The sequence below is a fragment of the Chiloscyllium plagiosum genome, unplaced genomic scaffold, assembly GCF_037043375.1.
Source record: "Chiloscyllium plagiosum isolate Xiang-an unplaced genomic scaffold, Cpla_swu_hap1 HiC_scaffold_17, whole genome shotgun sequence".
Lineage (NCBI taxonomy): Eukaryota > Metazoa > Chordata > Chondrichthyes > Orectolobiformes > Hemiscylliidae > Chiloscyllium > Chiloscyllium plagiosum.
This window is the reverse complement of record NW_028270155.1, coordinates 37,658,063-37,671,370: the sequence shown is the minus strand read 5'-3', so window position 1 is coordinate 37,671,370 and position 13,308 is coordinate 37,658,063. Positions and strand designations below refer to the sequence as shown.

The following is a 13,308-nucleotide window of genomic DNA, read 5'->3' as shown; positions in this document are numbered from 1 at the left end:
ACACAATGCAAAAGTCATATTCTGAATTACAAACCTACCACAAGTTGTTCATCAGTTAGAATTGCTCGGCTGCTGGCTCATTGAAATTTGACATACTTTGTGTAAAATGATAAATTTGGAAGTCGCACTGCTATACTAGGAGAACTGTATCTAATCATTTATTAAGACTAACTCTTTATAAAAGCATTAAAAATAAGTTAGTATATATGGCTGATAAATATGTTTTAATACAAGATATTTTCCTTCTCTTGTACTCTTCTTTCCCACCATCCACTAGTGGGATTTTGCTAAAATTGATAGCTGAGCAAAAACATTTAGGATTAGGTGAGTTGTTGCAGAGAGCTATCACTGATATGAGACACTGAATGGCCTCCTTTATGCTGCAGCTATTCTGTGACCCATCGTAACATAGTATTGTACACAGTCAAGCATTGCGTAATTTGTAATGAACAAGCTTAGGAAAAATCAGGAGGAGTTATTTGGATTTTATTGTTTGTCTTTCTAATTGTAGTTTTTGTCTTTCCATCTGCAGCACAGTCTTATGATTTTAAATTCTTGCACCACAGATAATTATCGCAATGAATTGTCAGCTAATTGTCTGAAATGCAATTTGTTGGATCTGTATCAAGTATTTTATAGTAAAGTTGTATAGGTTTGCAGTATACTATGTGAAGCACTCCATGAGTCCTTCTTCCTTTTCCCATGATGGTCTCTGCAATTTTCATGTTTTTAAGCTAAATTAAATCTAGCAGCCTGCTGGTACAATATAAACTAAGATGTGTGACATGAGAAGGGGCCGAGGAAAGTAGTTTCTCTGTTCAAAGTCTGTAATAAGAAGCCCCCTCATTGACTAAAGTTAATTTAGTGCCTGCTATTTGATTATTAAAACAAATTATTGCAACAAAGAAGTTATTGTTGCAGAAAACAACACTCAGCAATTCCCTCGTAGTGTATTGAGAAAAACCTATTATAAAAAGAATTCTATGAGGTAAGAATCCAAAGATTGGGGAGAAGATTGCCTTTATTTGTATGAAGTTGCGAAGTGTTTTCATACACCTGGTTACAACTGCACAGGAAAGCAAGAAAACCACTCCCTCTCTTTGTACAGACTCAAATTAACCACTTAAAGTGCCAAAACCATAAACAATGCCAGATAACCACTTGTGACAGAAGTTTCCCACGGTTGAAATGTTAATTTAACTGCTCTCACCACAGATGCTATCTGGTCAGCTTAGCCTTTATGTTTCGAATTTCCAACTCCAGCAATTGTTTTGCTTTTTGTTTATATTGCTTAATTCATTTCCACTCCTTCTCAGAATAGCTACCTGAAAATCTACTCTTTGTCCTCCTGAATTTCTAAAGAACAATTATTCCAGTAATTTTGTTAAATGTTGTTTCTTTCCTTAGTAAAAGAAATAATATTGCATTCCCTTAATCCTGGCACCTTACTGATATTTTCAAAATTAAATGCCATTCCAATACTTTGTTACAGAACTAATCTGTATTGCAGCCATAATGGAAGTGACAAGGAGCTTTAGTAAAGCTTCTTTAGCTTATAACATGAATATAAGTCAGTACCGTATTATAATTAAGCAGGTACTTAAAGATACATACAATCATTTCTTCTATAGTGCGATAGTTGTGGTCCTGTGCAACCTCATGTTATACGAGAAGTGCACAGTACAAATAACACTTAAAGTGTTGGTATAGGATCACACTATAGCCAACACATGTTTTAAAAGTTTGCACATTAAATACAGCGTCCCCTATTTGTCATTCACGTTATAGCAAATTTGTATGACTAAACACATTATAGCAGAATGACCTGTACTCATATTCAACCATGATCGATTTACAGATGCAGTAGCTGTGACTTTGCAACAACAAACCTGAACAGCTTAAAGTGTCATATGAAACGCCACCCACAGGAGCATCAGGTTGTTCAGTTGCTGGAACAGTATAAGTAAGTGTTGTGAAAATCTAATTTGTAATTTATACCTTTTCAAGAACATAACCTTCAGCTTTAGGAATTAAATTTGAACTGTAGCAAAGAGGAGCATCTGGTTGAGAAATTGGTAAAAGCAGCTCTGATGTAAATGAAAATTAAATGAAATTTATTACCCTTAAATGCTAGCCTGTGTTTGTCCTGCAAGATGAGTGGTAATGGTGAAAAACTGGAGCAGTGAATTATCCTTCTCAAAGCTTGTAATGAAGCTAGGGAATCTGCAGAGGAGGCAATTAAATCTAGTAGTGATCTAAATTGTCCATATGGGTTGCAGAACCAAAGATTTGTGTCACAGGTAAAATAATTTGTGATTTTCTTCAAATCATCCAAAACAACACATTGTTTGCTGTTGATATAGTTATTTAGAATGGAAGTTTAGATAGAATTTCTTTTGTTGAATCTGCCTGGTTATTTGCTAACAGAACCAGGCAATTCAGTTTGGGTATAATGTAGAGAAAATCAACCAGAAGATTTGTTCTACCTTGCAGGTAGTGGCAGAGATCTACAATGATCTTTTCAGAACCATGTGCTAGAAAGTAAGCAGCTTGAATAGTTAGTTAGTTTGGAGCAAGCTGTACTGAAACTGTTGGAATGGACTGGGGATCAAAGTATGTATGCCCAAAGTCACAGTAAAGAACTGAAGAGTCCATAACCACAACCTATTCATACAAAATTGGAGGATTGCTGAGCTAACTGCTGATGGACAAATCCCAGTGATTTGAGTCTTGATGAAGAGCAGGAATTTAAGGGAATGCAAGTTTTGGAAGGTCATGTGCACCTTTATAAATAGTGAGTTTTGAGAAGGGGTGGCACGGTGGCTCAGTGGTTAGCACTGCTGCCTCACTGCACCAGGGTCCCAGGATCGATTTCAGCCTGGGGCAACTGTCTGTGTAGAGTTTGCACGTTCTCTCCGTGTCTGCATGGGTTTTTTCCGGGTGCTCCGGTTTCCTCCCACAATGCAAAGATGTGAAGGTCAGGTGAATTGGCCATGCTAAATTGTCCATAGTGTTAGGTGCATTAGTCAGAGGAAAATGGGTCTGGATGGGTTACTCTTCGGAGGGTCGGTGTGGACTGGTTGGGCCGAAGGGCCTGTTTCCACACTCTAGGGAATCTAATCTAAGATTTGTAGCTCAGGTTGAGGTTTTGGATGTAGGTTTGCTCGCTGAGCTGGAAGGTTCATTTCCAGACGTTTCATTACCCTACTAGGTAACATCTTCAGTGAGCCTCAGGTGAAGCAATGCAGAAAATTCCTGCTTTCTATTTATATGTTTGGGTTTTTTTGGGTTGATATTATTTCCTGTGGTGATGTCACTTCCTGTTCCTTTTCTCAGGGGATAGTAGATGGGGTCTAGCTTAATGTGTTTGTTGATAGAGTTCTGGTTGGAATGCCTTGCTTCTAGGAATTCTCGTGCGTGTCTTTGTTTGGCTTGTCCTAGGATGGATGTGTTGTCCCAGTCGAAGTGGTGTCCTTCCTCATCCGTATGTGAAGATATTAGTGAGAGAGGATCATGTCTTTTTGTGGCTAGTTGGTGTTCATGTATCTTGGTGGCTAGTTTTCTGCTTGTTTGTTACAGTCCTTACACAGTATTTTGTAAATGACATTAGTTTTGCTTGTTGTCTGTATAGGGTCTTTCAAGTTCATTAGCTGCTGTTTTACTGTGTTGGTGGGTTTCTGGGCTACCATGATGCCAAGGGGTCTGAGTAGTGTGGCAGTCATTTCCGAGATGTCTTTGATGTAGGGGTGAGTGGCTAGGGTTTCTGGACGCATTTTGTCTGCTTGTTTGGGTTTGTTGCCGAGAAATCGGTGGACTGTGTTCATTGGGTACCCATTCTTTTTGAATACATGGTACAAGTGATTTTCCTGTGCTCTGCATAGTTCCCCTGTGCTGCAGTGTCTGTATTGGCTCGTTGAAATAATGTTCTGATGCAGCTTCGTTTGTGGGTGTTGAGATGATGCTTCTGTAGTTCAATATTTGGTCTGTATGTGTTGTTTTTATGTAGACGCTGGTTTGAAGTTCTTCATTGGCTGTTCGCTCTACTGTGACATCTAGGAATGGCAGTTGTTGTTGGTTTCCTCCTCTTTAGTGAATTTTATGCCAGTACGGGTATTATTGATGGTCTTGAAGGTTTCCTCTAATTTGTTTCATTTAGTGATGACAAAGGTGTCATCCACATAGCCGACCCAGAGTTTGGGTTGAATGCTTGGCAGAGCTGTTTGCTCAAGTCTCTGCATTACTGCCTCTGCTAAGAACCGTGATATTGGAGATCCCATGGGTGTTCCATTTGTCTGTCTGTAGGTTTTGTTGTTGAAAGTGAAGTGAGTGGTAAGGCATAGGTCTACTAGCTTGATATTCTCCTTGTTGATTAAGTTAGTGGTGTTTGGTGTATGCGTCTTCGGGTCTTCTAATAGTGTAGTCAGTGTTTCCTTGGCCAGGTTAATGTTGATTGAAGTAAACAAGGCTGTTACATCAAAGGAGACCATTATTTCATCCTCTTCTATCTTAGTATCTTTGGTCTTCAGGAATTCAACAAGGAGAATATCTTCAAGCTAGTGGACGTATGCCTTACCACCCACTTCACTTTCAACAACAAAACCTACAGACAGACAAACAGAACACCCATGGGATCTCCGATATCAGGATTCTTAGCAGAGGCAGTAATGCAGAGACTTGAGCAAACAGCTCTGCCAACCATCCAACCCAAACTCTGAGTCCACTACATAGTTGACACTTTTGTCATCACCAACTAGCCACAAAAAGACATGACTCTCTCTCACTAATATCCTCAAATACGGATGAGGAAGGACACCACTTCGACTGGGGCAAGCTAAACAAAGACACGCACAAGAATTCCTAGAAGCATGGCATTCCAACCGGAACTCTATCAACAAACACATCGAGTTAGACCCCATCTACTATCCCCTGAGAAAAGGAACAGGAAGTGACTTCACCACAGGAAATAACATCACCAACCCAAAGAAACCCAAACATATAAATAGAAAGCAGAGATTTTCTGCATTGCTTCACCTGAGGCCCACTGAAGATGTTACCTAGTAGAGTAATGAAACATCTGGAAATGAGCCTTCCAGCTCAGCGAGCAAACCTACATCCAAAACCTTTATAAACCTTTCTAAGCTATTACCTTAAATGCTATTTACTTTCTTTGGTGATTCTTGATATACAATGAAGTTTGTTTTATTAAAGAATAAGGAATCTTGGTGAAAAATTCTGTCAGTTAATTGTTGTGTGCTCATATTTGTTGAAGTATTTATGGTAACCTGACATGGTCATAATGTAAGTACATTCTAAAGCAATTCAGTAATTGTTGGTGAATAAATATTTGTTTTATTCTAAGAAATTGTATTTAAATATGAAGTTCACTAAACCACAGGCTAGTTTGAAGATAAGTCAGTACATGGTTTGCTCTCACCTGTGACCCAGTAGGTAGCCTAGCTCCCATAACATAGATTATTCCATTTTGAGTTTCAAGGAGCTGCCCTGCTGGAGAATTTAAGGAAGTGAAGAAGTGGTTGAAATAATCAAATCCAAGTAATTGTTACTTTGTTAATTTTTGTTTTGATCGGTTTGGATATCATCAGATCCCAGCCAAATCAACAGTTGATTATTTTTCCACATTTAAGGATGATGTCCATTCGTGATGCTAATCTAGTAATACTTGCAATAGCCTTGAATGTTTCTGACAATGCATCTGATTCAGCAAACATTACTGCTGATTCAGTGATGATGTGTAAAATATTTTGAGGTACTTTTCTATGATCGTCCTGTTCTAGAGTTATGAGGTGGTCTCCATTTCCTCATTAGTGCTTTGTCATTTAAGTAACAAAAGTTGTTGTTTTTGGGTCAGTGTCTGAGTAGGCTTTTGGTGTAACATTCTCAATTCTGGATCTGGTTTTTAGATTTCTGTTGAAGAGAATGTGCTAAACATCTCAACCTAAAGAGCATTTAACATAGTACCAAATGTTCTGTGCATTCACAATACTTATCTGCTGCTTTCAGTAATTTAAATTATATTTTGAAATTTGACTATGTATATGGAGGGATGGCTTGTACAATATATGTATTTTTATGCAGATTCTTTAACATTGATGCTGCCAAAATAGTTAGTTAGAGTCCAGTTTTGGGTATGTTACAAGTAGACAGATGCAGCTAATGATGGGTAGAAGAATGCATATATTTGCATATAATTACATTAATTGCTGAAAAATCAGTTCTTCTGACTCCTAAATGCTAATGCAATTTGCTGAAATATGTTTACTAGCTTTAAGAGATTTTTAATTACTTTCCCTTTTTTTGTTGGTGAGTAGTTTAAATGTCAGAATATATTTAAATATGGTAATCAAAGATCAAATTTAAATGGATTTATCATTTCATATACCAAATTAATTATATTGTATGATTTTTGTTGTATTTTTGGGGTTCAGAAAAATTCTTTAAGAAAAGATCTGAAAATTAAAAGTCACATTGTGAGAGGCAACTTTTGACTAGACTGGTTGAGCTTCCTGTCAAAAAGCCAACTTAGCCAGTGCCAATGGACTAATTTGAATTTCAATCAAGATTGCAGTTTGATTTGTGACTCTCTTTACAAGACTTGTTTTTGTACCTATGAAGCCATGTCACTATATCTGGTTTATTTTATGTAATTGTCTGTATGAACCTTAAACATGGATTAGTTTATGTAATTGTGTTCTGGTTTTGTTTGTTGATAGGTGTTCTCTATGTGGTTATGTGTGTAGCCATCCTCCATCTTTGAAATCCCATATGTGGAAACATGCAAGTGATCAAAATTATAATTATGAACAGGTGAATAAGGCCATAAATGAAGCCATTTCTCAAAGCAGCAGGTGAGCATACATCTATTAATAGTAGAAGGCTTTAATTTGTTAATATTTGTTTTGTGGAAATTTGATTTAACTGTGATTTGTTGAGCAGCTTCAAATTGTGATTAGACAAAGCGCTGTTTAATCATTTATAATGTGAATAATTGTCAATGCTAGGTCACACTGTGCTGGAAAAATAAGAGTTTATATTTATGGTCTTGTAGAAGAAGAGAGGGTTGCCTTTTGGGAGGGGAGACCATAATCTGCCTTTCTTAAAGATTTTATTTTTATGAACATCAAGGAGAAGAAAATGCAGACTCACTTGCCCCATGCATTCACTTTCTGTTCGCTCTCTCATGAAGGCGAGGAGGAAGTGAGGAGATCAGTAGATGTCCTCCTTTCACTCCTGGGAGAGGAAGCTTTAATCATTCGATATATGATTTTATTGTAGATTTGAGGATTAGAGATTTTAGATAGGGCCCTCATAGAGTGGATGCAGTGCAGCTGGGAACCATTTAACCACTTGGCCCAAGCTAGTCTGTGGAAGAGCCATTCAGCTCATCCCACTCACCTGCCCTTGCTCCATACCCATTTTTTTTTTTCTTCCCTTCATATGCTTATCCACTTTCTTTTCAAGTCTCAATTAAGTCTGCCAGCATTGCCCCTTCAGGTAGTCAATTCCAGGTCTTAACTGCTCAACATGTGAAAAGTGCTTTTTAACCCTTCATGTCCCTTTGATTCTTTTGTCATCACTTTCATTCTGTATCCTTCTTCTCTCAGCCTCAATTCCCCCAGTCCATCCACATATTGAAGGCTCTTGTTTCTGCAACTGTATCCATAAACATTCTCTGAAGCCTTTACATCCTCCCTAAAACGTATATCTAAATCTGAAAAATCTAGTGCAGTGCCCAGAATTGGACACAATGCTGCAGTTGATGTGGAATTATCCTTTGTAATCTCTGCCTCTAATTACTAAAAAAAAGTCAAGATTCTGCATGGCTTTATAGTACTTTCCTAGCTTGCCTTACCACCTTCAGTAATTTATGCACATTTACCCCAGGTCATCTGTTCCTGTAACCTGTTTAGACACCTTGTTTTCCCTCCAAGATATCAAGTACAATTTTCTACCCAAAAGGGAAGATGACAGCTGGAGATCCTACTGAATTTCAAGTTAAATAATTAATTTTTGTCAACTGAACCTGGGGCTAAACACTCAAGTTGTAGTGAACCGTTCATTCCAGCAGGCAAGCACTGCAGGTGTTCTGTTTTCAAGGACCCAAAGGCCATCATATCAGGCCAATTCACTTCACTCAGCTCGTCACATTTTGGTTGACGCAGCCAACTGATGTAGCATCTACAGAATGGCTATGTGTGATTTGTTTAATGGAAGTGGATGTCAAGGGTAAATACAAACTGGGGAGCTTAACCTTAGATCTTTTACTCCTGCATTGCTGCCTGAGTCCTGAAAGGAACTGAGTTGTAAAAACAGTGGTTAAAGTAAATGTTGTAAGGATTGCTTCTGGTCTATGAGGAGGAAACATGAGGACAAATCCAGTTTTCCACCAATTCATGAGGGGAAGAAAGCTAACTGCTCCAGCTTGTCACCCAGTGGCTAAATTCTGCCATTACATATGTCAGACTTGCATGAATACGAAAATCGTATTTAAAATGTGAAAGGACAGATGTTACCAGATGTGAATGCAATAAATATAGTACAAACAATGGTACACATTATCCTAGCCTTTCTATTTCTGGGCTAAATGTCTGGGTACAGCTCCCTCTTGTCATAGAAGAGTTATAGCATGTCCAACGAGGTATTTAAAACATTTTTTTTGTTTGCATTATATTATGGTGAAGTTATTTTATGTAAAATAATGCATGCATCTAACTTATATAAGGTGTCAAGACCTCCAGCGAAAACCTGCAGATGAGGATGTTGAAGAAATATCATCATCGTCACCATCACTTCATCCTCTTTCTACAAATTCTGATAAGCCTCCCTCAGCTCCAGAGGCAGTGAGCCTCATTACTGATGAAACCAAAGGCCCCGAAAAGTGCCAGAAATTGAATTCAGACTTAAATGTCTCTGATACACCAGGAAAGGCTGGGAGTCAGATTCGTGCTGGCATGGAGTACTGTGTGCTGTTATTCTGTTGCTGTATCTGTGGTTTTGAATCCACCAGTAAAGAGCTATTGATGGATCATATGAAGGAACATGAGGGTGAGATCATTAACATTATCCTCAACAAGGACCACTGCTCCCAACCTGAACAGAGTGGCTCTGACTAAATCAACCTGGAGAAGCTATATTTACAAAACAAATTGCCTCTTTATAGAAGGGTCATGAGATAAACTATTGAACAAACCGTGAATGTCAACAATTCAAAACATGATTTTAGTCCCTTTTTAAATGGTGTAAAGATTACTGTTGTCACCCTTTTCAGAACATATTACAAGTAATATCTTGCATATAAGTAACCTAGGTGCAAGAAGATGTGCGAGGATCATTTTGATATTTCATTTCTCCTATACTGTCCTGCACCATGTCCTAAATACTGGTGCTTTAGGTACAGATAATATTTCTGTATTTATTGAAGTTTTTTTAATATTTATGCCTGTAGTTATAAGCTGTTACATGCAGTGAAGTTATTGTATTCACAATGCACTTTGCTTATGGTGCTATTTTGTAATCATATCACTGTACGTGAAGGGGTTGCAGAATGAAAACTTTTACCTTGTTCAGTAATAATATGAATTTAGTCTTTGAACAAAGGTTTTGTTCAAAGTTCTGTGTCATACAGTAATTTTCTGGGGAAATGGTCTTGCCAAAGTCTGCACAGGTTTTTCTCTTTTTGAGAACGATGGCAGGCTGACTTGAAACATGAGAGTTTCAGGTATGTGCTTTACAACCCAGTGCAAATGGAAATGAATAAAGCCTCTTCAGACAAGCAAGTTAACATGTTGTTCATCTTCAGAAGACATCATGCTTTAATCTTGTGGGTTTTTTTGTGTTCCATGAATACCTAATTTTACTGTAGACAGATTATCTTTGAAGTTCCATACAACTATGCTGTTGAGTTATTTCAAAGGGATCAGAAAACTGGCTTTGTTCCAAACATAGCATGCACTGACATTTTAAAACCTATTTTGTTGGAGGAATGGAAAACTGCTAACTTATTTTACCCTTTGGTTCAGATGCATATTTAAAGTTTGCAAATGTTCACAAGGATTATGATCCTGCAAACTGAAATGCCCAGGCTTTGAGATCTACACTTAGAGTGTATACAAAATTGCTATTTTAATATGTTGTATCACAAGTGGAAGTTATTCAAATCATCTTCAATAAGATCATAATTATGGAACCATTTACTCAGAGGTTTGTCCTGAGTTTTTGGTAATAGAGATGGCCACTTATGTAAAAATAAATATTAGTAATTTGACTTGAAACGGTTATAATTATTGATTTTACTGCTTAAAATTATGATTTCACTAATTTTACAAGAAATATTGCACTGAATTATATAAGTTGAACAAGCAGTAAAAGGTACCTTGCTACAATTCAACTTGCATCTAAAATTGTCCATCTGAGTTTGAAGGAAATCCATGTAAAATTTAGCAATGTATTTGAAGATATAAAACTGAATTTACTTATAACAGACATGAGCATTGACGTGAATAGAATTTGAAAAATGTAACAATGATTTTATAATTAGTTAAATATATTGGTTTAATACAGATATTGTGACTAAATGATAGTTAAGAATTTTGAATTTACTGTTCATTTTTGAACTTCAGTTTTTAGAACTCTGAATTTCTGTTTAGTTTGGGCAATAAATTAATTTTATCAGCTATGACTTAAACATTAAAAATCTATTTAAAATTCAAATATCTACTAGGAAATATTGCTATTTACACCCAGTAGTGTCTTTGAGAAATATAAAGACATCCTTATCTCCATGCATGTCTTCGGCCAAAATGGTATTGGGATTGTGAAAATTGCCAGAAGAACCAGTTTGTTGTCTTCCTTCTGAAACTTACCACAAACAAGTAAGGGAGATATGTGTCTCAATTGTAACTGTCAGGGTGCTTAGTATTTGTCAACTGATAAGAAGAGGTTTCCCAAACACTTCCACATGAATTTGGTATCTTTTTTAAAATATAAAGATTGTGGTTTGAGTGAGGATATGTTTGCTTTTTCTAAGATAAATTTGTACTGAATATTCTGTGCATTTGATATTGCCGAGGCAAACATACTGTTAACATTCATCACTTTCTTTTTTACTTAGAAAAAAAAATGCAACGGTTATTGTGTTGAAATTTGCCTTTAGTTTTACAATTCTTCGTAAGCCATCATGGTAAAACTAACCGACTGTCTTGTAGTTACTGGGTTCATCCTTTCTTCGATATTCTAAAACCTAGCAGTGGTTGGAAGAATATTGTGAAGCTGTAATGGACTTGCAGTTATTTGAAAGACAATGGGGAGCAATAACGATAACATCCAAACTGCTGATATGAGAATTTGTAATGCCTTGTTCACATTGCATACAAAGTGAATGAATCTGAAAAGTTTCTAGTTTTGCCCAATTGTACTGATTATTTATGTAGTGCATGCATAATTATTTAGGCTACTTGCAAACCAAGAAAGAACTGATTTGGTTTCAGTTCACAACATGAATGAAACTAAGGTTTTTTAGAAACTGAATCCATTGTGCTTGTTTCACACTGTTTTTACATAAGGCAACGTCCTATTGATGTTAATGATTGAGATTCCAGCTTAATAAATGTACAGTAGGTGACATACTGTAGAATGTCTGTGCTTACATAGGTAAAATTTCACAATCTTGCATAAATTCTCTTACTGATTAGAGAAATTAAAGCCATAGTAAGCCAACATTATTCACCTACTTTACATTTTGTGGTGACTGAAATGATTTTCACAGGTTGCGGACATTCTAAGAGATCAGAAGGAAAATATTAGAGATAAATAAAATAATTGCTTCAACAGCTGTTTGTATAAAGTTCCATGTATTTAAGAGTAAATTATGGTTCCAAGGTTTAGGAGCTGAAGGAATAACAGGATCTGTATTCAAAGTTTTTTGTTCCTCTTTAAGCTGGATTCAGCTGTGCAAGTACTTCCACTGTGAACCTGAATTAACGCAAGGTTGACTGAAATTTTAAATACTCTGCATTGTGGGTAGCTTGCAGTTTGCTTGCTATCATACTTTACACCGGTTTATTTTGGGTGATCGTGCCACAGGCAAGGCTAAGGAAAACTTACTTTTGTGAGACATTAATGCATTTAATTTTAAAGGTTTAGTCTGCAGTTTTTAGAACCTCTTACAAAATGTATTTTTTATTTCTGTTATTGTTTCTCTTATCACATTATGTTTTTGTTTTGTATTTCTATGCTCATAACTGTATTTCCAAAACTTATGAAAGATATTAAATGAAAGTTTCATAAGGTGGCTACTGGTACCATATGTGGACATTTTGAGAGCACTTAGTTAAAATAATATATAATTGTTAAACATCCATGATTCTACAAGGAAAGTTTAAAATTTGATACCTGAAATGGATACAGAAACTTATAAGTAGATGTAACATACATGCCATTTGATATTAAAGAATTATTTTGAATACATGTCATCAATTACACTAAAACATTTTGTTAGCCAAAGCATTTTGGAAAACTGACAAGTATCTTTTAACAATAGGACTGTATGAGTGTGAGCGTGTAGGAATGTGTATCCAAGTTTGATCTGCACGTTAAGCTGCATGCCTTAATGCCAAAAGCTCTTTGGATCTCTTACGGTAGAACTGATCAAGTTTTTCTGTGTTAATAAAACCAGACCTGTAGTACTTCTGTAATTATTGTACTACTTAATGTTGTGTAACATTAATTTATTTTACTTGTAATGTTTGTCATCTATTATGTTTACTCAATGTACCATTTGTAATTTGGTAATAAATCTTTGTCTTAAAAAATGAACAGGATATATTTTATTTAGTTTGTGTTTTTCATCCATAATGTTGTCTCCAAATGCAGTTCTGTTTTCCAGTTGAGAAAGAGCTAAGTGCTGCTTATTCAAGTCTGTGTTGTGACCATAGGATTACTTAGCATGGAAAGAAGCCAGTTAGCCCAACTGGACATGTCATCATTTATTCTCCTTTACCAGTGGTCCCAATTCAACATACCAACTCCGTTCTCATATCTCTTTGTTTCTCATTCCTTTAACTGCTTAGTTTAATTCTGTCCATCAACTTTGACCTGGTTGTTGAATTTGGCTGCAACTGTTCAAAAGCTTTGTTACCTATTATACTTAAAATTATACCTTTTTATAATTTTTGTAGCTGGCTTTGCACACAGCTTGAAGAGTGCGAGATTGATAAACCTGTTGGTAAAATGCAATTGTAAGTGGGGCAAAAAGAATTCCATTCTACTTTGGTCAAAACACATGTACCCACA

General features: G+C 36.4%; 1 protein-coding gene across 1 annotated transcript in view; it reads left to right on the top strand.

Moving 5' to 3' along the window:
- The window catches only part of znf507 (zinc finger protein 507), a 60,344-nt gene extending 47,513 nt beyond the window's left edge, over window positions 1–12,831 (top strand). The window contains exons 5-7 of the mRNA XM_043706845.2: window positions 1,859–1,963; window positions 6,732–6,866; window positions 8,741–12,831. Coding sequence (XP_043562780.2) covers window positions 1,859–1,963; window positions 6,732–6,866; window positions 8,741–9,131 — 631 coding nt within the window. The 3' untranslated portion in view covers window positions 9,132–12,831. The remainder of the gene's footprint in view (window positions 1–1,858; window positions 1,964–6,731; window positions 6,867–8,740) is intronic.
- Window positions 12,832–13,308: the final 477 nt, after the last annotated feature.